Source organism: Nomascus leucogenys, chromosome 19 (genome assembly GCF_006542625.1).
Source record: "Nomascus leucogenys isolate Asia chromosome 19, Asia_NLE_v1, whole genome shotgun sequence".
NCBI classification, from domain to species: Eukaryota; Metazoa; Chordata; class Mammalia; order Primates; family Hylobatidae; genus Nomascus; species Nomascus leucogenys.
This window is the reverse complement of record NC_044399.1, coordinates 61,941,503-61,965,921: the sequence shown is the minus strand read 5'-3', so window position 1 is coordinate 61,965,921 and position 24,419 is coordinate 61,941,503. Positions and strand designations below refer to the sequence as shown.

At 47.1% G+C, this 24,419-nt stretch overlaps 1 protein-coding gene across 3 annotated transcripts; it reads left to right on the top strand.

Moving 5' to 3' along the window:
• The first annotated feature begins 5,164 nt into the window (after nucleotides 1-5,164).
• On the top strand, nucleotides 5,165-16,814 carry CENPV (centromere protein V). 3 transcript variants are annotated; one of them, XM_030799755.1, is made up of 5 exons: nucleotides 5,369-5,961; nucleotides 8,989-9,087; nucleotides 10,333-10,402; nucleotides 14,330-14,444; nucleotides 16,407-16,814. In XM_030799755.1, the coding sequence occupies exons 1-5, from the start codon at nucleotides 5,567-5,569 to the stop codon at nucleotides 16,529-16,531; spliced, it is 804 nt and encodes a 267-aa protein (XP_030655615.1). In that variant the 5' UTR covers nucleotides 5,369-5,566; the 3' UTR covers nucleotides 16,532-16,814. The 3 variants fall into 3 exon arrangements, 1 of the variants encoding a protein (XP_030655615.1); XR_004026975.1 differs by lacking the exons at nucleotides 14,330-14,444; nucleotides 16,407-16,814 and adding an exon at nucleotides 9,684-9,877 and having other exon boundaries at nucleotides 5,165-5,961; XR_004026974.1 differs by lacking the exons at nucleotides 14,330-14,444; nucleotides 16,407-16,814 and having other exon boundaries at nucleotides 5,165-5,961; nucleotides 9,684-10,626.
• The last annotated feature ends 7,605 nt before the right edge of the window (nucleotides 16,815-24,419 follow it).

The following is a 24,419-nucleotide window of genomic DNA, read 5'->3' as shown; positions in this document are numbered from 1 at the left end:
AAAAAGATAAGGGCCAGGCGCGGTGGCTCACGTCTGTAATCCCAGCATTTTGAGAGGCCGAGGTGGGTGGATCATGAAGTCAGGAGTTCGAGACCAGCTTGAACAACATGGTGAAAGGCTGTCTCTACTAAAAATACAAAAATTAGCTGTGCGTGGTGGCACGTGCCTTTAATCCCAGCTACTCTGTAGGCTGAGGCAGGAGAATTGCTTGAACCCGGGAGGCGGAGGTTGCAGTGAGCCAAGATCATGCCATTGCACTCCAGCCTGGGCAACAAGAGCGAAACTACATCTCGAAAAAAAAAAAAAAAAAAAAAAAGTAGATTGAATTTTTAAAAAGTTCACCTATTATTTTCATTTAAAAGTGTTGGCTGGGCATGGTGGCTCACGTCTATAATCCCAGCACTTTGGGAGGCCAAGGTGGGTGGACCACTTGAGGCCAGGAGTTCGAGACCAGCCTGGGCAACATGGAGAAACTCCATCTCTACTAAAAACAAAAATTATCCGGGCATGGTGTTGGGTGCCTATAATCCCAGCTACTCCCCAGCTGAGGCAGGAGAATAGCTTGAACCCAGGAGGCAAAGGTTGCAGCGAGCCGAGATTATGCCACTGCACTCCAGTCTGGGTGACTGAGTGAGACACCATCTCAAAAAACAAAAACAAATACAAAAACGAAAATCAAGTGATCTCTGGGCGCAGTGGCTCATGCCTGTAATCCCAGCACTTTGGGAGCCCAAGGCGGGCGGATCATCTGAGGTCGGGAGTTTGAGACCAGCCTGACCAACATGGAGAAATCCTGTCTCTACTAAAAATACAAAATTACGCGGGCGTGGTGGCGCATGCCTGTAATCCCAGCTACTCAGGAGGCTGAGGCAGGAGAATAGCTTGAATCCGGGAGGCAGAGGTTGCAGTGAGCTGAGATCGTGCCATTGCACTCCAGCCTGGGCAACAAGAGCGAAACTCCATCTCAAAACAACAACAACAAAAATCAAGTGATCCATTACATGTGGATCCATGTCTCAACCCTCCATTTTATTCCAGTGATCTACTTACCTATCCTTAGACCAGTTCCACTTTGTTTAAACTACTTATTTCCTTAGTTCTGAAATCAGATACATCAAGTCCTCCAAATTTGTTCTTCTTCAAGATTGCTTTGGTCCTTCTAAGTCATGTGCATATCCACATAAAGTATAGAATTGGCTGTTAATTTCTACAGAAAAGCCTGATGTGATATGCTATATCAATCATATTTCTAAGAAAATCCTCACTTCCTCCAACTTGATAGCCTTAACCTCATTCCTTTAATTTTCAGTTTTTCACTTCTAGCCTTCTGCGAGTTAGCCTAATGAATAATTTTCTTTTTTTTTTTTTTTTTTTTTTTGAGAAGGAGTCTCGCTCTTTCACCCAGGCTGGAGTGCAGTGGCACAATCTCGGCTCACTGTGAGCTCCGCCTCCCGGGTTCACGCCATTTTCCTGCCTCAGCCTCCTGCGTAGCTGGGACTACAGGCGCCCGCCACCTCGCCCGGCTAATTTTTTGTAGTTTTTAAATAGAGATGGGGTTTCACCGTGTTAGCCAGGATGGTCTCGATCTCGGGAGCTCGTGATCCGCCCGCCTTGGCCTCCCAAAGTGCTGGGATTACAGGCGTGAGCCACAGCGCCCGGCATGAATAATTTTCGTCTTATTCTAGTTACTCCTTGATTTTCCAATGCCATGACTAAATCAACTCAACTTCATTCCCAGAGTCAGACTGTTCCGGCACATGCATTTTTGTTTGTTTGTTTGTTTGTTTTGAGACAGAGTCTCCCTCTGTTGCCCAGACTGGAGTGCAGTGGCACGATCTCGGCTCACTGCAACCTCCGCCTCCCATGTTCAAGCGATTCTCCTGCCTCAGCCTCCTGAGTAGCTGGGACTATAGGCGCGCACCACCATGCCCGACTAATTTTTTGTATGTTTTAAGTAGAGATGGGGTTTCACCATGTTGGCCAGAGTAGTCTCGAACTCTTGACTTAAAGTAATCCACCTGTCTCAGCCTCCCAAAGTGCTGGGATTACAGGCGTGAGTCACCGCTCCCGGCCTTTTTTTTTTTGAGACGGAGTTTTGTTTCAGGCTGGAGTGCAATCTCACTGCAACCTCCACTTCCCGGGTTCAAGCGATTCTCCTCCCTTAGCCTCCCGAGTAGCTGGGATTACAGGCGCCCACCACCATGCCCGGCTAATTTTTATAATTTTAGTAGAGACGGGGTTTCACCATGTTGGCCAAGCTGGTCTCGAACTCCTGACCTCAGTGATCTGCTCTCCTTGGCCTCCCAAAGTGCTGGGATTACAGGCATGAGCCACTGCGCCCGGCCAGCACATGCCTTTTTAATTGCCTTCTTGAGTTTTGGGTTTGCAATAACTATTCAATTATTTCCTTCACCTCAAACCTACTTAACGATATAATGTCTTTAAAATAAAAGCCTAACTATGTTCTTCTTTTTTTTTTTTTTTTTTTGATACAGAGTTTTGTTCTTGTTGCCCAGGCTGGAGTGCAATGGCCGATCTCAGCTCACTGCAACCTCCGCCTCCCGGATTCAAGCTATTCTCCTGCCTCAACCTCCTGAGTAGCTGGGATTATAGGCATGTGCTACCACGCCCAGCTAATTTTGTATTTTTATTAGAGATGAGGTTTCTCCATGTTGGTCAGGCTGGTCTCGAACTCTTGACCTCAGTGATCTACCACCTTGGCCTCCCAAAGTGCTGGGATTACAGGTGTGAGCCACCATGCCCAGCCATATTCTTCATTTTTAAATTGAGCTAAGTCTTACACACACTGAAGTGTTTTTATGTGTTTTACACACCTCCATAACTACCACCCAGGTCAAGATAATGTAGAGAACATATCCAGCATCTTTTTTTTCTTTGAGACGGAGTCTTACTCTGTTGCCCAGGTTGGAGCACAATGGTGCAACCTCCGGCTCACTACAACCGCCACCTCCCGGATTCAAGCGATTCTCCTGTCTCAGCCTCCCGAGTAGCTGGGATTACAGGTGCCTGCCAGCATGCCCAGCTAGTTTTTGTATTTCTAGTAGAGACAGTGTTTCCCCATGTTGGCCAGGCTGGTTTCAAACTCCTGCCCACGTCCGCCTCCCAAAGTGCTGGGATTACAGGCGTGAGCCACTGTGCCTGGCCATATCCAGCATCTTAGAAGAGTCCTTTGTTCTCTTTCCCAGTTAGCTCTCCTCAAGGATAACCACTCCCCACACCCAGTTTTTTTTTTTTTTTTTTTTTGAGACAAGGTCTCACTCTGTCACCCAGAGTAGAATATGGTGGTGTAATCACAGCTCACTGCAGCTTCCACCTCCTGGGCTCAAGCAATCCTCCTTCTCGCCTCAGCCTCCTGAGTCGCTGGACTACAGGTGTGTGCCATGACATCCACATAATTTTTGTATTTTTCGTAGAGATGGGGCCTCACTCTGTTGCCCAGGCTGATCTCGAACTCCTGGCCTCAAGTGTTCCGCCTGCTTCAGCCTCCCAAAGTACTGGGATTACAGGCATGAGCCACCGCACCCAGCCACCTCTCCCGGGTTCAAGCGATTCTTCTGCCTCAGCCTCCGGAGTAGCTGGGACTGCAGGCGCGTGCCGCGAGACGGGTTTTCACAGTGTTGGCTAGGCTGGTCTCAAACCCCTGACCTCAAGTGATCCATCTGCTCCGGCCTCCCAAAGTGCTGGAATCATAGGCGTGAGCAACCGCACAGGCCCCGACCATTTTTTGTTTGTTTGTTTGTAGAGACGGGTTTCACCATGTTGGCCAGGTTGGTCTCAAACTCCTGGGCTCGAGCGATCTGCGCACCTCGGCCTCCCAGTAGTGCTGGGATTAGGCATGAGCCACTGCGCCCGGCCTAGGTGCCGTTTTAAAATGATGTTCAAGAATAAGCAAAACCAACCTATGGTGGTAAAAGAACAGTGATTGCCTTTGTTTTCTTTTGCCTGAGGGAAACTCTGGTGTGCTGAAAATGTTCTGTATCTGAAGTGGTGGTGGTCACATAAGCTGTACATTTAAGATATTTGCACGTTGCTGTGTGTAAACCATAATTCCAACAACAACAACAACAACAAAATGGCAAGGTGGGGCTCGGTGGCTCACGCCTGTAATCCCAACACTTGGGCAGGACTAGGCGGGAGGATCGCTTGAGGCCAGGAGTTAGAGATCAGCCTGGGCAACATAGGGAAACCCGGTATCTACAAAGCAACAATAGCAACAATTAGCGGGGGGGTGGTGGCGCCCGCAGCCTGTTTCAGCTACTCAAGAGGCCCAGGCGGCAGGATCGCTTGAGGCCAGGAGTTCTTGGCCACAATGAGCCGAGATCCCGCTACTGCACTCCAGTCTGTCAGATCCTGTAAGGAAAAAAAAAAAGACAAAATAGTTAAACTGCACCTTTAATTCAATAAACTATTAAACTAACAATACCATGAAGAAAATCAGAATAAAGAAGAAAGATAGGCTGAGGCAGGAGAATCGCTGGAACCGGGAGGCGGAGGTTGCAGTGAACCGAGATCGCGCCACTGCACTCCAGCCTGGCGACAGAGCGAGACTCCAAAAAAAAAAAAAAAAAAAGGAAGAAAGACTGGGTGCGGTGGCTCACGCCTGTAATCCCAGCACTTTGGGAGGCCGAGGCGGATGGATCATCTGAGGTCGGGAGTTCGGGACCAGCCTGACCAACATGGTGAAACCCCATCTCTACTAAAAATACAAAATTAGCCGAGTGTAGTGGCGAATGCCTGTAATCCCAGCTACTCGGGAGGCTGAGGCAGGAGAATCGCTTGAACCTGGGAGGCAGAGGTTGCGGTGAGCCGAGATCGCGTCACTGCACTCCAGCCTGGGCAACGAGAGCGAAACTCGGTCTGAAAAAAGAAGAAGAAGGAGAAGGAGAAGAAGACTATCTGGGTTCCATCAATGATTCTCGTGCCTTTTGTCTTTAAACTTTGGTGCTGCCTTCATCAAAATGATACTAATGAAATTCGACGCGCGGGTCATTCATTTAATTAAAATGAAACCCCAAATCTGTTGACTATTGGTATCCTCATGACACTGTTCTATAATGTAACAGAAAAGACGAAGGTGAAGAACTATGGTTTCGGCCGCTGTTACCCAGGAGGTAGCAGGTGGCAGGCCGTTTACACAAATTAGCTCGTTTTTGGAGACGAAGTTACCCTAGGCTGCCCGCTCGGATGAGCCTGCGAATTCAGGCCCGACCCAGGCCCCTCCAGGTCGGGAAGGTACGAAGAGCCCGCTGGATTCACACAGGGCAGGAGCGCCTTCGCAGGTGCGTGTGGATTCTGGGTATCGCGAGCGTAGGCCCCGGCGCAGCCCCTCTGGGCCTGCGGGACCGAACAGGCAGGTGCGTCCCAGCGGCCGGGCGGGCCGGGTCTCCCTCCTGCGGGCAGGCGCCGGGCTGCGGGGCGCGGCTGCCGGAGCGGGGCAGCCGGGCGCAGCGCCCCCTGGGCCTGAAGACTGGCGGGCGGCGGGGGCGCGCGCAGGCCGGCGGGGGCGCGCCGCGCTGCGAGGCCTGCGCGCCAGGCTGCGGGAGCCATGCGGCGATCGAGGAGCTCTGCGGCCGCCAAGCTGCGCGAGCAGAAGCGGTCCGGGGCCTCCGGGGCCTCCGCGGCCGCTACCTCGGCCCCCGGCGCTACCCGCACACGGCGCTCCGCGAGCCAGGCCGGGAGCAAGAGCCAGGCGGCGCAGAAGCCGCCGTCGGAGAAGCCGCGGCTGAGGCGCTCGTCGCCGCGGGCCCAGGAGGAGGGCCCGGGGGAGCCGCCGCCGCCGGAGCTGGCGTTGCTCCCGTCACCGCCGCCGCCGACTCCCGCGACCCCGACGTCCTCGGCGTCCAACCTGGACCTGGGCGAGCAGCGGGAGCGCTGGGAGACGTTCCAGAAGCGGCAGAAGCTCACCTCCGAGGGCGCCGCCAAGCTCCTGCTAGACACCTTGTGAGTGCGGCGGGCCGGGGCGCGCGGGAGCCGGTGCCACGCGGACCCCCTTGGCAAGAGTCGGGCTCGCAGCCCGCGTGCAGGCCTTGGGCGCCTTTCAGCTCTAAGCCTTCCACGTTACGGAGCCGACGCAGCTCCCCCGTTAGCACTGGGGTTATTCCCTATTTCTAAGGGCGGCGGGGCGGGGCGGTGCTTCTCGGGCTGTGTGGCCTGGAAATGGAAAGGGAGCTTCGTCCGGAGCTTGCGGGCGCGCGCAGCCGTCTTGGGACACAAAGAGTCTTTCCCGGCCATAAGCATCGTGCTCGGGGACGTTGTCTGTTGCTGGCGCGCAAAGGGTGTGGGGGCCTTTCTCAGTGAAAAGAAGATAAATCCCACGGCTTTCTCTTACCCGAATCCCGTTTTTTTTGTGTTTGCACACGTGTTTTTGAGGGTGGGTGGAAGGGAAAGGTAGAAGCGTTGAAGGAAGCATGAGTAGTTTTGAACTAACTGGGAAGCAAAATCCCGTCATTGTTCCAGGCACTGCCAGGGAGGGAGCAGGGGGCGGGGGTTATTGATCCGGGAGAGAAGCGCGCGCGAAGAGATGCCCCGGCCTCGCGCGGCGGCGGGGATGCCTGCCTAGGGAGGCTTTTATGTGCTCAGCCAGCTAATGTTCCCGGCCGCTCGCCCTCCTGGCTGCTCCGCAGTCTTTTAGATGGCCCGAGGAGCATCTCGAGGGTCCGCGATTTGGGAAAGAGCTTTTAACTGGGCTGTTAAAGGGCTGCCTTCTTTTCTCCAAATGCGATCCGGATTCCTGCCTCGGGGAACAGTTGTGGTACAGAGAGATATTTTAACGCCCTGATATTATATTTCAATGTCAATTTTACGAATTAAAAAGAACAATCAAAACACTAGGGGGAAAAAACCGACAAGAATAACCTAGCAATTGCATAACCTGAGAATTACTTCTTTTCTTGAACATGTTCCTTTGAGCTTCTTGCAGAAGAAATTTTCTTAGGATGAGTCGTCCCCCCAAACATATTTGGTTTTCTGTGTGCTTCACTTTTTGGTTTTTCATCTTGGACTGCACACTGAATTTTTAAAAAACGTTCATCCATCAAACATTTGAGCACCTATAGGGTGACGGCTGCCTCTGGGCAGAAGGAATATGAAGATCCTTAGGAATGTAAAACTCAGGGTGTCTTCAAGGCATACAGAAAAAGAAAAAAAGAGGAATGTAAAACTCAAATTTGAGGTAAATTTTTATTTTAAGACAAACTGATAAATGGTCAAGAAAAAGATTTAAAATATTGACATAAAAAAGATGTTTTCTCTCACTAGATTGCCGTGACTTTGTACTTATAAAGGCTACTAAATTATATTCAAAAAGTGTGTATAACTGTACCATTTTCGTTAAAATATTGTACAGAAAAAAGTTTGGGGGAATATATAGCAAATAATTAACTGTAGATCCCCCTGGGTGTAAAGATTACAGGAGGCTTTCACTTTGAGCACTCGCAAATACTGTAAAGTTTGGAGTTTTTACAATAAGCATTATGTATGCAGAAAAAATTAAAATACATAAACTTGTAAAGAAACATGAAAAAATGATCAGTCTTAATCATGCAAATTAAAACTGCAGTGAGCTATTTTTCCTATAATTATTGCCTGAGACTGTACAGTGAAATGTTTTCTCATTTATATATCGGGTAAGGGTGTTCCGTCCTTTTGGAAAGCGATTTTAAGACATTTATCAGATCTTAATGTTCATTTCTGAGTTTGGCTTATATATAAGCTTTAAAAGGATTAAAATTGTATGTAGTCCGGGTGAGGTGGCTCACGCCTGTAATCCCAGCACTTTGGGAGGCCGAGGCGGGCGGATCACCTGAGGTGGGGAGTTTGAGACCGCCTGACCAACATGGAGAAACCCGGTCTCTACTAAAAATACAAAATTAGCTGGGTGTGGTGGAGCATGCCTGTAATCCCAGCTACTTGGGAGGCTGAGGCAGGAGAATCGTTTGAACCCTGGAGGCGGAGGTTTTGGTGAGCTGAGAATCACATCACTGCACTCCAGCTTGGGCAACAAGAATGAAACTTCGTCTCAAAAAAAAAAATTGTATGTAATGTGTATGACAACTATGTAAAACGCATGTGTATGAAGAATACTGGAAAGAAATAGAGCAAAAATATAAGAGCCTTCATTAACTTTCTCAAAAGGCTCTTCTGGACCTCTGGACTTGATTGAGTACCCAGTCTTATTTTTCATAGCAGCCTGTACCTCCTTTATCACAATCATAATTAATTATTATTTGAGTAACTTGTTAAGGTCAGTAAGAGCAGCAATCGTATCTGCTGTATCTTGTTTACTGTTCTCTCCTTCATGCCTAGCTCATAAAAATTTTTACTATTTGAGGCCGGGAGCAGTAACTCACGCCTATAATCCCAGCACTTTGGGAGTCCTGGTGGGTGGATCATGAGGTCAGGAGTTCAAGACCAGCTTGGCCAAGATGGTGAAACCCTATCTCTACTAAAAATTAGCAGGGCGCGGTGGCGGGCGCCTGTAATCCCAGCTACTTGGGAGGCTAAGGCTGGAGAATTGCTTGAACCCAGGCGGCAGAGGTTGCATTGAGCCAAGATCGTGCCACTGCACTCCAGCCTGGGCAAAGACTGAGACTCCATCTCAAAAAAAAAAAAAAAAAAAAAAAAAAAAAAAAAAAAAAAAAAAAAAAAAAATTAGTATTTGACATACAAATAAAAATGTTTGGTGTTGGGTTAGGATCCCTCACATTTTCGAAATGTTTGGAATGTTTTATTTTGCAACTTAATACAATTTAAGAAATTGGCGAAAAGAGAGCTCATGGACAAAGAAGGTGCTGAAACCATTCTTCACTTAGGAAATTGACAATGCCTCCTTAAAAGCAGAAATGCATTTGGTTGTCATGTAGAAAAGACTTTTGTCTAATCTTCCGTCTTTCTTTCGACAACAAAAGGAAAGAGAGCAGGAGGTAGCTATTCAGAAATTCTTATCTTTCTGATTTTTGTTTCATTTAGTGAATACCAGGGCCTGGTGAAGCACACAGGAGGCTGCCACTGTGGAGCAGTTCGTTTTGAAGTTTGGGCCTCAGCAGACTTGCATATATTTGACTGCAAGTGAGTATTTTTTTTTCCTAAATTGGCTTAAAAGAATTTCAGAGTTAAAACGCAGTATTTCAAAATAATCTGGGGAGTTGGGGTACAGAGGAAACATTGGCCTTGGGCTGGTAACTGTTGAAGTCAGGTGATGGGGACAGAAAGGTTCATTGTTCTATTTTTGTTCCTTTTGTATGGCTCATCACAGAGCTTCAACAGCATGGCCCAGGTGACACAGAGCAGGGTCCTTAGGGCTTGTGGCTTGTGGCAGCATCATCCTCAGACTGACACTGCTGAGGAGCTGAGGGCGGATAGCTGCAGGTGTGCCTGGCTGGGTACTGAGTGGAAAGCCTTGGGCAGAATCTTCATAGAAGTCTGGAGTTGGGGAGAGTTGGAGGGTACGTTAGTGAAGGGTGTATACACCTGGAGGCTCCCCAGGCCCTACACTCTCGCTCTGCTCTTCGGTTGAGGCAGATGGTGCTGCTGGCTGTGGAGGGCCTGATTTGTACCTCCTTCCCCGGCATTATGATGGAGCAGGGACGACAGGCTCTGGCTTTGGGACCCAAAGTTGGCATGCAGCTAATTATTTAACAGCATCCAGTCCTTTTTGCCCCTAGGTACCGGAATTATATATGAATAATAAACACATACGATGGAATTACTCAAATGGAGAACTGACCAGGCTACTAACAATAGAGTCCAGATTGGAAAAGAAGCACTGTGGAATAACTTGTGAGAGGATTCTATGCTAAATTAGAACTTTTTCAAAGGTGGCCTGAAAAGAGGGGACTTCAGTTTAATTCCAGAGATGGTAATTCTGGGGACGTGTTTTACTTGGAGCTGGACTTTTTGTGACGTGGTGATGAAGAAAGAGGGAAACCTAAACTTCCTTGTCCATTTTTGGTGTGGATGTCTCAGAGACATCAGGTTGTAGCAGTGTCTGAAATTTGTTTTCTAAGTGTCTCTGAAGTCCAGCGCTTCTCTTCACTGTAAAGAACTGGGGGCTGGGCAGTACAGACCTGTCTGTTCGTCCTGTGTTCTGAGCATTGCAGAGCCTTTGACTGCTGACTTGGGACCCCCCGTGGGCTCTGCTGTACCTGCAAACCAGAGGCCCTGCTATCCAGGCCTTTGCCCCGTTCCTCGGCCCTGGATGGTGCTGAAAGGGGCATCATCTGTGGGGTTGGCTGGCTCTGATAGCTGGGCCGCTCAGGCATAGAGGACGAAGGTGGCTGCTTACAATCTGGAATTTGCTCTGTCTTTCTGTAGCTGCAGCATTTGCAAGAAGAAGCAGAATAGACACTTCATTGTTCCAGCTTCTCGCTTCAAGCTCCTGAAGGTCAGTGCTTAAGAGCAGGGTCAAGGAGTGCAGAACCCATTGGTGAGATTTACAGGACTCCCCAACCAACCCTTAGCATGCCATCTGTAGCATGGGAGGGTCCTGGAGCATAGCAGGGCCTCTCACAGGCTTTGGTTTCAGGTTGACATTTAAAAGGTGGGCCGGGCACAGTGGCTCATGCCTGTAATCCCAGCACTTTGGAAGGCCAAGATGGGTGGATCACCTGAAGTCAGGAGTTGAGAACCAGCCTGGCCAACATGGTGAAACCCTATCTCTACTAAAAATACAAAAATTAGCTGGGTGTGGTAGTGCATGCCTGTAATCCCAGCTACTTGGGAGGCCAAGGCAGAAGAATCACTTGAACCTGGGAGGTGGAGGTTGCAGTGAGCCAAGATCACACCATTGCACTCCAGCCTGGGTGGCAAGAGTGAAACTCCATCTCAGAAAAAATGAAAATAAAAAATAAAAGGTTGTGTTATTTTTTACCTTTATTTTTTGGAGGCCTATTTCATATTGTGGAAACATTTTCAAATTCAGAGAATCAAAAAACAATAAAATCACCCAAATCCTGTCAACTAAAGGTAACCACTGTTAATATTTTGTTGTCTGTCCTTGTGTATTATTTTCTACTCTGAGAAATACATCTAAACCTATTGTCTTATGTTTATTAAGTAGAATTTTACCATTCTTTTTGTTGATAACCTGCTTATCTCATTTCCCAATGAAAAGCTTATATACTTATTTTTAACTTTTATTATTTTGGGGAATTTTTTGTACTTGGTACAAAATTTGAAAGGTAGAAGAATGTGTATATACACAGTGAAAAGTCTTTCCCTACTGTCCCCATGCCCCAGTCTCCCTCTTGCCCACAGCCGATTTCCTGGTCTGCTTATCCTGTCACTGTCTCTGCATCACTGCAGTTGAGTCCAGTTTTTCTCTGATTATCAACAACACTGTGGTGAACCTCCTTGGTATAAATTTTTGACAATTTAGAAATTTCTTCTTTAGGATCAATTCTCTTAGAAATAAGTTATCTGGCTATTCTGGGCACACTTCCTACACCCTGCTCCACAAGGAGCAGTTAAAAAAAGAAAGAAAGAAAATCTCCAGGTTAAAGAATACAGATTTTTTTTTAAAAAGACTTTTAGCACATTATGGGTGGTGTGGGGTTGGGCAGGGCTTTAATTCCATCCAGATAATGCTGAATGGCTTGGGACCACTTGGCAGTCCGTCACTGCTTTTCTGTGCTGCAGTGGCTATGGAGTGAGCAAGGCTCCTCAGGGAGCTATTTCTATAGGAAGCACAATTCTGGATGGTATGGCTGGGGAAGCGTAAAGAGGGTTAACAATGATAAGAAACCTCCACCCCTTCCCCTCCAGCTAAGATTTCTCTCCCTAAAGGTAAGCCACTGTTTCTTGGATCCCTCTTCAAAGATACACATGCATATAAAAGCACATACAGGCCAGGCACAGTGGCTCATGCCTGTAGTCCCAGCACTTTGGAAGGCCAAGGCGGGCAGATCACTTGAACCCAGGAGTTCAACACCAGCCTGGGCAACATAGTGAGACCCCCATGTCTACAAAAAATAAAAAATCGGCTAGGCGTGGTGTTGCATGCCTATAGTCCCAGCTACTTGGGAGGCTGAGGTGGGAGAATCACTTGAACCTGGGAGGTCAAGGCTGCAATAAGCTGTGATCATACCACTGCACTCCAGCCTGGGTAACAGAGTGAGACCTTGTCTCAAAAACAAAACAAAACAAAACAAAAACACCACACATAAACAGTATATATCCTTAAAAAAAAAAAAAAATATGGTAGTATACCACATATGTTGTTTTATACCTTGCTTAACTTTTTTTTTGAGACAGTCTCACTCTGTCGCCCAGGCTGGAGTACAGTGGTGCGATCTCGGCTCACTGTAACCTCCGCCTCCCAGGCTCAAGTGATTCTCCTGCTTCAGCCTCCTGAGTAGCTGGGACTACAGGTGCCTGCCACCACATCTGGCTAATTTTTATATTTTTAGTAGAGTCGAAGTTTTGCCATGTTGGCCACGCTAGTCTTGAACTCCTGACCTCAAGTGATCTGCCCACCTTGGCCTCCCAAAATGCTGGGATTACAGGCATGAGCCACTGCGCCTGGCCTATACCTTGCTTAACTTTGTAACCTTGGCAATTGTTCCATGTTAGTTTTGTAGAGCTGTCTCATTCTTCTCTACAAAGTTGGAGAATATTCCATTTTATGTGTGTCCATAATGCCTAACTGGTCCTCTATTGATGGACATTTTCAATTTTTCCAATCTTTAGCCTTTATAAACAGTGCTATAGTATCTATATACCTATGTCATTGAGACATTTGGAATATATCTGTATGGTAAATTTCAAGAAATGGAATTGTGTGCTAAAGCATATGTACACTTTAAAATTTTGGTAGATGTTGCTAAATTGTACCAATTCCTATTCCTGTGACTGATATATGTGAGCACATATTTCTCTACATACTTGTCAATACCATGTTAACGGCTTTGATTTTGCCCACCTGACAGTGAAATACATCTCATTGAAGTTCCTTTGGGTGAGCATTTCATAGGGTAAAGAGTGATTTATTTTTCTTTCTATCTGAACTGTCCGTTCATGTCCTTTGTCCAGTCTCCCATTTGTATTATCCATTAAGGAAATTAGCCTGTCTATGACGTCTGGCAAATATTTTTTTCCTGGTTTGTCCTTTGTGGATAAATTAAGCACAGCCATCAGTTTTCTTAAGACCTTGAGCCGTTCTGTTTGGGGACATGGAGAGCCACTCCGTTGGGTGAACTGTCTCTCCACGTAGGCCCTGGGAAGCGAGCACTTTCCATCCCTGATGTGATGTATCAGGGAACGCTCAAGGCTGAATTCTGTGTGCCGTTGACCTAAGGGAAGCTGTGAGCTGTCACGCTCCAGACTGACATGTCTCTGGATAGTGTAGATGGGTCTCTGTCCTCAAGAAGGTCCCAGTCTCTTACAGGAGATAGGAAATGGCCTCTTAATACAAAGAGCCCTACAAAAGAGCTCCTGCCATTAAGTTGTTTCAAAATTTGTTTTTTAATGGTGTGATCTCAGCCCACTGCAGCCTCTACTTCCCCAGGCTCAACTGATGCTCCTACCTCAGCCTCCCAAGTAGCTGGGACTACAGATGTGCGCCACTGCACCTGGCTAATTTTTGTATTTTTTTGTAGAAACAGGGTTTTGCCATGTTGCCCAGGTTGGTCTTGAACTCCTGGGCTCAAGCAATCCGCCTGCCTCAGCTTCTCAAAGTGTTGGGATTACAGGCATGAGCCACCATCCTGGCCAAAGGTATATATATATATATTTTTTTTTTTTTTTTTTTTTTTTTTTTTTTTTTTTTTTTTGAGAGGGAGTCTCGCTCTGTCGCCCAGGCTGGAGTGCAGTGGCGCGATCTCGGCTCACTGCAAGCTCCGCCTCCTGGGTTCATGCCATTCTCCTGCCTCAGCCTCCCGAGTAGCTGGGACTACAGGCGCCCACCACCACACCCGGCTACAAAGGTGTATTTTTTAAGTGACATAAAAATAAATGTCTTTGGGGCAGGGTGCGGTGGCTCACACCTGTAATCCCAGCATTTTGGGAGGCCAAGGCAGGTGAATCACGAGGTCAGGAGTTCAAGACCATCCTGTCCAACATGGTGAAACCCTGTCTGTACTAAAAATACAAAACATTAGCCAGGCACGGGGGCACGCGCCTGTAATCCCAGCTACTTGGGAGGCTGAGGCAGGAAAATCTCTTGAACCCGTGCAGGTGGAGGTTGCAGTGAGCCAAGATCACGCCACTGCACTCCAGCCTGAGAGACAGTGGGAGACTCTGTCTCAATCAATCAATCAATCAATCAATCAATCTCTTTGTAAAAAAGAACACCTGTTTGTCTGTTTTCACCTAGGGAGCTGAGCACATAACGACTTACACGTTCAATACTCACAAAGCCCAGCACACCTTCTGTAAGAGATGTGGCGTTCAGAGCTTCTATACTCCACGGTCAAACCCTGGAGGCTTCGGTGAGTAAAGGGGATGGACTGTAAGCTCAGGGGGACACAGAGAGGCCTGTGGTGCTCTCACTTAAAGTCTTGTTTGGACAGGTGGGACGCTGACTAGACCCTGTCACATGCGTATCTTAGAGGAGCAGGACTCCTCGGCAGAGTGCTTTCCACATGATAGAATGTGAGTCGGGCTCTGGTGAAACTTTTCTGAATTCCATATCTGAATGTGGTGAAGTTGGACTTGGAGCCCATCCAGGTTGTGATTCTTATTCACTGGTGCTGCCAGGGCTGGTGTTGCTGGGGATGGTGTTGAAGGGTAGGGAGGAGAGGGGTGGGGAGATGGGCTTGTGGGGCCAGGGGAGGCAGCTTTAATAATGACAGAGGTTAAGGGAGTGAAGGAGGCAAGATTGGGGAGCATTGATAATGGCATTTGAAAGCTTTTTGGTTGTTCAAAAATTAGGCAGGACTGGCTGGCTGCGGTGGCTCACGCCTGTATCCCAGCACTTTGGGAGGCCAAGGTAGGAGGATTTCTTTTTTTTTTTTTTTTTTTTTTTTTTTTTTTTTTTTTTTTGAGGCGGAGTCTCGCTCTGCCGCCCAGGCTGGAGTGCAGTGGCGCGATCTCGGCTCACTGCAAGCTCCGCCTCCTGGGTTCACGCCATTCTCCTGCCTCAGCCTCTCCGAGTAGCTGGGACTACAGGCGCCCGCCACCACGCCCGGCTGATTTTTTTATATTTTTAGTAGAGACAGGGTTTCACCGTGGTCTCGATCTCCTGACCTCGTGATCTGCCCGCCTCGGCCTCCCAAAGTGCTGGGATTACAAGCGTGAGCCACCGCGCCCGGCCGGTAGGAGGATTTCTTGAGCTCAGGAGTTTGAGACCAGCCTGGGAAACATAGCGAAACCGTATCTCTGTTCTTTTTAAAAAATAATAAACAAGCAGGGAACCCTCCAAGCCCCGCTTCAGGGCCTGCTTGGGTCTGGGGAGTAATAAAACTAACCCTCTGACAGTTGTTGAGAATCATGCCAATTGTAGTGTGAATTGAAGGGGAAAGCAGAGGTGGAAGATGTTCCTGAGGACTCTTATTCTGTGTCAGTGCAGTCTCCAGAGCTGCGAGAGCAGCTATGACTGTCAGTGTCTTTTACCTTATGGTGGTGGCGGGGGAGGCAGGGCAGGGCATGATGTCATCCTTACCCCTCCCCCATTGCTTCAGGGGCTCCTATTCCTCATCTGTCACATGGAGACTCTTTCCTGTCTACCTTGCAGAACAGGAAAGAGTTTTGAAAAGTATGAAATCCTGTACAAATGGGAAGACGTTTAATTCTTAGAAAGTTATCTATCTAAGGCCAGGCGTGGTGGCTCACCTGAGGTTGGGAGTTCGAGACCAGCCTAACCAACATGGAGAAACCCCGTCTCTACTAAAAATACAAAATTAGCCAGGCTTGGTGGCGCACGCCTGTAATCCCAGCTACTTGGGAGGCTGAGGCAGGAGAATCACTTGAACCCGGGAGGCAGAGGTTGCAGTGAGCCAAGATCACGCCATTGTACTCCAGCCTAGGCAACAAGAGCTAAACTCCATCTCAAAAAAAAGGAAGGAAAGTTATCTATCTAAACACAGGAAAGGCCTGTGAATTCTTTAGGCCTCCAGTCAGAGATTGCTCTGGGCTGTGCCTTTGTGCATGTTGCATTCTCAATTTGCTATTGAATGATGTCTAGCCTTGGCCATCCCTGGTTCAGGGAGTGTGATTCCCATCTGGCAGTTGAGGAAAGTGAGCCAGAGGGCTGAAGCGGTAGGCTGGAGCCAGTGCTTTCTGAGCCAGCTGGCAGCCTGTGGGTCTCATCGCTGAAGCCATAAGCTGTGGCATATCCTTTGGAAGCCCTAATGTGTAGCGTGATGATGCCTGCAGGTGGGGGCTTATCCAGGAACACCATCTGGTCTCACCCATACTGAGGATCCCCCTTTGTCTGTGCCACTTTCTCATAGGAATTGCCCCCCACTGCCTGGATGAGGGCACTGTGCGGAGTATGGTCACTGAGGAATTCAATGGCAGCGATTGGGAGAAGGCCATGAAAGAGCACAAGACCATCAAGAACATGTCTAAAGAGTGAGCTTCTGCCTCTCCTGCCCTGAAAAGGAGGAATGATTGGGGCCAGCAACTTTGCTCTCCCTGCCGTGCCTCGGTGGTGCTCCTGAATGTGGCTGACCTGGGCTGCTGGTTCCGTTGACTAGGACCATCTTGATCTCTGCAGTTTGCTCCAGCTACCAGTTTCTTTAGGCAGCTCTTTGTCCTCCCTCTGCCCAGATTTTGATGTAGTCTAGTTGACATCCTTCTCTTCCCAATTTTTGTGTGATCTTTTAGGAAAAAAAATAAATATTTTTAACATTAAAGCAGTTACTTTGGTTTATCATTTGTTTTGTACTGTGATTTGCTTCTGAGGCCAGTTGATTGATAGCAGATATGTACTCAGCACTATCAAGATGTTTGCAACCAGGCATTGTGGCTTAAGCCTGTAGTTCCAGCTACTCTGGAGGGTTGATCGAGCCCAGGAGGTTGTGGCTGCAGTGAGCTGTGTTCGCGCTACTACACTCCAGCCTGGGTGGCAGAATGAGACTGTCTCAAAAAAAAAAAAAAAAAAAAAAATTTGTAGCCAAATCGGAAAGAAGACATAAGATACACAATTATTAAAAATGGAAGATTGTGGCAGGGCATGGTGGCTCACACCTGTAATTCCAGTACTTTGGGAGGCTGAGGCGGGTGGATTACTTGAGGTCAGGAGTTCAAGACCAGCCTGGCCAATGTGTTGAGACCTCGTCTCTACTAAAATTACAAAAATTAGCTGGGCATGGTGGTGTGTGCCTGTAGTCCCAGCTACCTGTGAGGCTGAGGCAGGAGAATCACTTAAACCCAGGAGGCAGAGGTTGCAGTGAGTGGAGATTGCACCACTGCACTCCAGCCTGGGTGATGGAGCGAGACTCCATCTCAAAAAAGAAAAAAAAAAAAAAAAAGGCTGGGCACTGTGGCTCACGCCTGTAATTGCAGCACTTTGGGAGGCCAAGGCAGGTGGATCACCTGAGATCAGGTGTTTGAGACCAGCCTGGCCAACATGGTGAAACGCTGTTTCTACTAAAAATACAAAAATTAGCTGGGCGTGGTGGCGGGCACCTGTAATCCCAGCTACTCAGGAGGCTGAGGCAGGATAATTGCTTGAATCCAGGATGCAGAAGTTGCAGTGAGCCAAGATTGCACTACTGCACTCCAGCCTGGGTGACAGAACAAGATTCTGTCTCAAAAAAAAAAAAAAAAAATTGTGAATGGTTACAATCCATGTGAGCTGTAAAGATAATAACAGCTCTAAGAGTTCAAAGGCTGAGAACTCAGAGAAGCCTTGAGGAGAGTCTATCTTTAAAAAGTTAAATCAGCTTCTAATTTCTTTTTCAGTTGTAAAATACACATAAAATTTACCATAAACTGTTAATTTATTTAGAGACAGAGTCTCCCTCTTTAGTTATTTTGAGACTGTCTTGCTCGGTCACATAGGCTGGAGTGCAATACATGAACATGGCTCACTGTAGCCTTGACTTAGACTTGAGATCTCCCCCCTCTTAGCTTCTGGAGTAGCTGGGACTACAGGTGTGTGCCACCACATCTGGCTAATATTTTTTGTAAAGACAAGGTCACTCCGTGTTGCCCCAGCTGGTCTCAAACTCCTGGGCTCAAGCAGTCCTCCTGCCTCGGCCTCTCAAAGTGTTGTGATTATAGGCATGAGCCACTGCTCTTGGCCTTAACCATTTTTAAGTGTACAATTCAGCAGTGTTAAGTACATTCACATTGTTGTGCAGCCATCACTGCCATCCATCTCCAGAACTCTTCACCTTGCAAAACTGAAACTCTGTACCCATGAAACAACAACTTTGATCCTATTTTTAAAGGAAGCAAGATTTTGGCTGGGTGTGGTGTCTCACGCCTGTAATCCCAGCACTTTGGGAGGCCAAGGCTGGTGGATGGCCTGAGATTGGGAGTTCAAGACCAGCCTGGCCAATGTGGTGAAACCCTGTCTCTACTAAAAATACAAAAATTAGTTGGGCATGGTGGCAGGCACCTGTAATCCCAGCTACTGGGGACGCTGAGGCAGAATTGCTTGAACCCGGGAGGCAGAGGTTGCAGTGAGCCGAGTTCACGCCATTGCACTCCAGCCTGGGCAACAAGAGCAAAACTCCATCTCAATCAATCATTCAATCAATCAATCAATAAACGAAGCAAGATTTAACGAAATAGGAGAAGTAACTGAACAGAAGTACGCACACATGCGAAAGCCAGGCTGAAGTTGCATGTGGTGGCGCACACCTGTAGTTGCAGCTACTCAGGAAGCTGAGGGCCACATGAGCCCAGGAGTTTTTGAGACTGCAGTGAGCTATGATGGTGTCATGCATTCCACTCTGGGAGACACAGTGAGACCCCACCTCAAAAAAAAAAACACAAAATGGCTGAATTGGAGGCTTTTAATGGGAAGAAGTAATGAAGATATCAGAAAGGTATGTTAAGGATAGACTGGACGGTTTGGATATTAGGCTCAGGAATTTGGCCTTTATTTTGCAGCCATTGGGAAGCTGTGACCACCTCTGAACAGGATGAATAAAGCCTGGCCTCATATAGTCTTTTGATTGGTTGCCATCTCCCTCTCTTCTTAACTTCACATTGCTCCATATTACTATCATATTAGCTTTCCTCAAACATTCCTGCCATTATCAAATACTGAGTACAAATAATGGCAAATGCTTAATAAATATTTGCTCTTTGCTTTAGGAAAATTAATCATGAAATGATTTGTGAGGTAGACTAGACAACGAAAAAGAACAGGGAGAGGGAATAAAGATCTCAGAACAAAGGTCTCTGAGGAAAAAAAAAAAAAACATTTAAAAAAAAAGGCCGAGTGTGGTGGCTTACACCTGTAATCCCAGCACTCTGGGAGGCCAAGATGGGTGGATCACCTGAGGTCAGGAGTTCAAGACCAGCCTGGCCAACATGGTGAAACCCCGTCTCTACTAAAAATACAAAAATTAGCTGGGTATGGTGTTGGGCATCTGTAATCCCAGCTACTCGGGAGGCTGAGGCAGGAGAATGGCTTGAGCCCAGGAGGCAGAGGTTGCAGTAAGCTGAGATGATGCCATTGCACTCCAGCCTGGAAGACAGAGTGAGACTCTGTCTCAAAAACAAAAAACAAACAACGAAAAAAGAAATACAGATGGCCAGGCCAGACATGGTGGCTCACACCTGTAATACAGCACTATGGAAGGCTGAAGCAGGAGGATTGCTTAAGCCCAGGAGTTCAAGACCAGACTGGGCAATATAGTGAGACCCCCCCATCTCTACAGGAAACAATAAAATACAATAAAAATGGCAGTTTATCAGTTTGCTGTGCTGGGGTTCTGTGTGGTCACTGCCTCTTCAGAATCACTGATGGCCAGGTTCACTCCTCAAGACTGGAAGGAGCACCCACGAGGATGGGATTTTCGAGGCCAGAACTCCAGGTATTTTTAATTTTTAAAAAAATTTTAAAATTATACAGGGGCCAAGCACGGTGGCTCGCACCTGTAAGTCCAGTACTTTGGGAGAACATGGCAAAACCCTGTCTCTACTAAAAATACAAAAAATCAGGCCAGGCGCGGTAGCTCACGCCTGTAATCCCAGCACTTTGGGAGGCCAAGGCAGGTGGATCATCTGAGATCAGGAGTCCCAGACCAGCCTGGTCAACATGATGAAACCCCATCTCTACTAAAAATACAAAAATTGGCCGGGCATGGTGGCGTACACCTTTAATCCCAGCTACTAAGGAGGCTGAGGCAAGAGAATTGCTTGAACCTGGGAAGCGGTGATTGCAGTAAGTCAAGATTGTGTGCCATTGCAATCCAGCCTGGGTGACAGCAAGACTCCATCTCAAAAAATAAATAAATAAATAAAAAATAAAAAAATTAGCTGGGTGTGTTTGTGCTCATCTGTAGTCCCAGTTACTCAGGAGGCTGAGGTGGGAGGATCACCTGAGCCCAGGAAGTTGAGGCTGCAGTGAGCTGTGATCACACCATTGCACTACAGCCTGGGCGACAGAGCAAGACTCTGTCTTAAAAAAAAAATTATTTTTTTTTAGAGATATGTGATCACAGCTCACTGTAACCTTGAACTCCTTACTTCAAGCAATCCTACCACAGCCTACAGGTGTGTGCCACCACACCTGGCTAATTTTTTAAAATTTTTTGTAGAGATGGGGTCATGCTATGTTGCCCAGGCTGGTCTCAAACTCCTGGCCTCAAGTGAGCCTCCTGCCTTGGCCTCCCTAAGTGCTGGGATTATAGATGGGAGCCACTGCATTCGGTTGCATTTCTTTATTTAATTACATCTTGATCTTTTCATATCAATATACATATCCTCATTATTAACTGTTGCATAGAATAGCATAGTGTGGGTATAGTTTATTTAGCTATTCTTTTTTTCACGGAAATTATGATTGTTTCCAGTTTTTTGCTATTACCAAGAGTGTTGACAGTGAACATTCTTGTACATACCTCTTTATACATACATATGTGTATTTGAGAATAGAGAAGTGGGATTGCTTAGCCGAAAGATATGCATTTGTTTTTTTGTTTTTTTTTTTTGAGATGGAGTTTTGCTCTTGTTGCCCAGGCTGGAATGCAATGGCATGACTTGGCTCACTGAAACCTCTGCCTCCCTAGTTCAAGCAATTCTCCTGCCTCAGCCTCCCAAGTAGCTGAGATTACAGGCACCCACCACCACGCCCAGCTAATTTTTTTGTATTTTTGGTAGAAACGGGGTTTTACTATGTTGGCCAGGCTGGTCTCCAACTCCTGAACTCATGATCCACCCACCTCAGCCTCTCAAAGTGCTGGGATTACAGGCATGAGCCACCACGCCTGGCTGAGTTTTAATTTTTGATGGAGTCAAATTTATTAGTCTTTTTTTTTTTTTTTTTTTTGTCTTAATGGCTCTCTGACTTGGGTTTTCTGTTTTTTTTGTGATTTATTTCTTCTTTCTTTTTTTTTTTTTTTGAGATGGAGTCTGTCTCTGTTGCCCAGGCTGGAGGGCAATGGCATGAATTCTGCTTATTGCAGCCTCTGCCTCCCAGGTTCAAGCGATTCTCCTGCCTCAGCCTCCTGAGTAGCTGGGATTACAGGTGTGCACCACCACGCCCAGCTAATTTTTGTATTTTTAGTAGAAACAGGGTTTCACCATGTTGGTCAGGCTGGTCTTGACCTCCTGACCTTGTGATCCAACCGCCTTGGCCTCCCAAAGTGCTGGGATTACAGGCGTGAGCCACTGTAGCTGGCTGTGATTTATTTCTTTTTTGAGAATATCTTTCTGGGACTAGGCGTGGTGGCTCACACCTGTAATCCCAGCATTTTGGGAGGCCAAATGAGGAAGACCACTTGAGGCCAGGAGTTTGAGACCAAACTGGGCAACACAGGGAGACCTCATATTTGCAAAAAAATTTAAAAAATTAGCTTAGCAGGGCTGGGCGTGGTTGCTCATGCCTGTAATCCCAGCACTTTGGGAGGCCGAGGCGGGTGGATCATGAAGTCAGGAGATGGAGACCATCCTGGCTAACATGGTGAAACCCTGTTTCTACTAAAAATACAAAAAAATTAGCCGGGAATGGTGGCAGGCTCCTGTAGTCCCACCTACTAGGGAAGCTGAGGCAGGAGAATGGCATGAACCCAGGAAGCAGAACTTACAGTGAGCTGAGATCCTGCCACTGCACTCCAGCCTGGGCAACAGAGTAAGACTCCGTCTCAAAAAAAAAAAAAATTAGCTTAGCAGCACAATGGCTCACACTTGTAATCCCAGCACTTTGGGAAGCTGAGGCAGGTGGATCACCTGAGGTCGGGAGTTCGAGACCAGCCTGACCAACACGCAGAAACCCCGTCTCTACTAAAAATACAAAATTAGCCTGGCATGGTGGTGCATGCCTGTAATCACAGCTACTCGGGAGGCTGAGGCAGGAGAATTGCTTGAACCCGGGAGGCAGAGGGTGCAGCGAGCCAAGATTGCACCATTGCACTCCAGCCTGGGCAACAAGAGCAAAACTCTGTCTCAAAAAAAAATTAATTAATTTTAAAAATAAATAAAAAATTAGCTTAGCATGGCACATGCCTGAGTCCTAGCTATGCAGGAGGCTGAGGTGGGATGATAGCTTGAGCCAAGGAATTCAAGGCTGCAGTGAGCTGTGATCAAGCCACTGGACTCCAGCCTAGGAGACAGAACAAGACCCTGTCTCAAAAAAAAAAAAAAAAAAAAATTCTTCCTTACCCAAGCTTATAAACATATTTACTTGTATTTTCTTCTACTACTTTTACTGACTTTTGTTTGTTTATTGGTTTTGTTTGTTTGTTTAAGATGGAGTCTCGCTCTATCGCCCAGTCTAGAGTGCAGTGGTGCGATCTCAGCTCACTGTAACCTCCACCTGCTGGATTCAAGCAATTCTCCTGTCTTAGCCTCCCGAGTAGGTGGGACTATAGGCACGTGCCACCATGCCCGTCTAATTTTTTGTATTTTTAGTAGAGACAGGGTTTCACCATGCTGGCCAGGCTGGTCTCAAACTCCTGACCTTGTGATCCACCCACCTCAGCCTCCCAAAGTGCTGGGATTACAGGTGTGAGCCACCACGCCCGGCTATTTGTTTTTTAAACATATAGTTCTTTGATCTACCTGCATTTGTGTGTGAGTTTTTTTTTTTCTTCCTCTAAATTTTGTGAATGGTATCCTCAAATTGGATAACTGGTGGCTCAACACTTTATTGATGAATCCATCCATTCTTCATTTATTTAAAATGTTACATATACCAATCAGGGTTTTTAAGGACTCTTATTTGTTCTTTTCATCTATTTTTTTGTAGTTCCACAAATAGCAAATTATTTTAAATCCCCAAGCTTTATAATGTGCCTTAAACAATCTAATAGGGTAAATCCTGCCATATTATACTTTTTTGTGGGGTGGGGGGTGGGGAAGGAGTCTCACTCTGCCGCCCAGGCTGGAGTGCAGTGGTGTGATCTTGGCTCACTGCAACCTCTGCCTCCCAGGTTCAAGCGATTCTCCTGCCTCAGCCTCCTGAGTAGCTGGGATTATAGGTGTGGCCACCATGTGCAGCTAATTTTTGTATTTTAGTAGAGACAGGTTTTCACCATGTTGGCCAGGCTGGTCTTGAATTCCCAACCTCAGGTGATCCGTCAGCCTCAGGCCTCCCGGAGTGCTGGGATTACAGGCGTGAGCCACCAGGCCCGGCCACATTATTCTGTTTTTGTGCACTGTGTCCTGCAGATGAATTTTAGAATTAGTGAGTCAAGTATCATGCAATCAAAGCATGTTTGGATTTTGGTTGCAATTACTTTGCATTTATAAATTAATTCAGGGAGAACAGACTTCTGTACAGTACTGCTTTATCATCCAGGAAGGTAATATGGCTCACCAATGGGTTTGTTCTTTCCCACTCTTCAAGTTTTACGCTGTTCTCTTTATGGAAACAGTATGAACAGCACGCTATAGGGTTCGGTTTATCCTTAGCTGTCTTATGCTATTTGTCGTCCGTTTGCATGGGATCATTGCTGTTTTTTTTTCTTCGAGACAGAGTCTTGCTCTGTTGCCCAGGCTGGAGTGCAGTGGTGCTAACTAGGCTCACTGCAACTTCTGCCTCCCGGGTTCAAGCGAGTCTCCTGCCTCAGCCTCCCGAGTAGCTGGGATTACAGGCACGTGCCACCATGCCCGGCTAATTTTTGTATTCTTAGTAGAGACGGGGTTTCACCATATTGGCCAGGCTGTCTCGAACTCTTGACCTCGTGAGCCGCCTGCCTCAGCCTCCCAAAGTGCTAGGATTACAGGTGTGAGCCACCACACCTGGCCTAAGTTTTAATATATAGAAAGGCAGGCCTCACATCACTGTCCTTTTTGATGTTTATATTTTGGCAATACTTGGACATTTTCTTTTCTAATAT

Coding starts and splice junctions, on each gene's coding strand:
- CENPV (XM_030799755.1), top strand. CDS start 5,567: ATGCGGCGATCGAGGAGCTCTGCGGCCGCCAAGCTGCGCGAGCAGAAG. Junction 5,962..8,988: donor AAGCTCCTGCTAGACACCTT/GTGAGTGCGGCG, acceptor TGTTTCATTTAG/TGAATACCAGGGCCTGGTGA. Junction 9,088..10,332: donor TTGCATATATTTGACTGCAA/GTGAGTATTTTT, acceptor GTCTTTCTGTAG/CTGCAGCATTTGCAAGAAGA.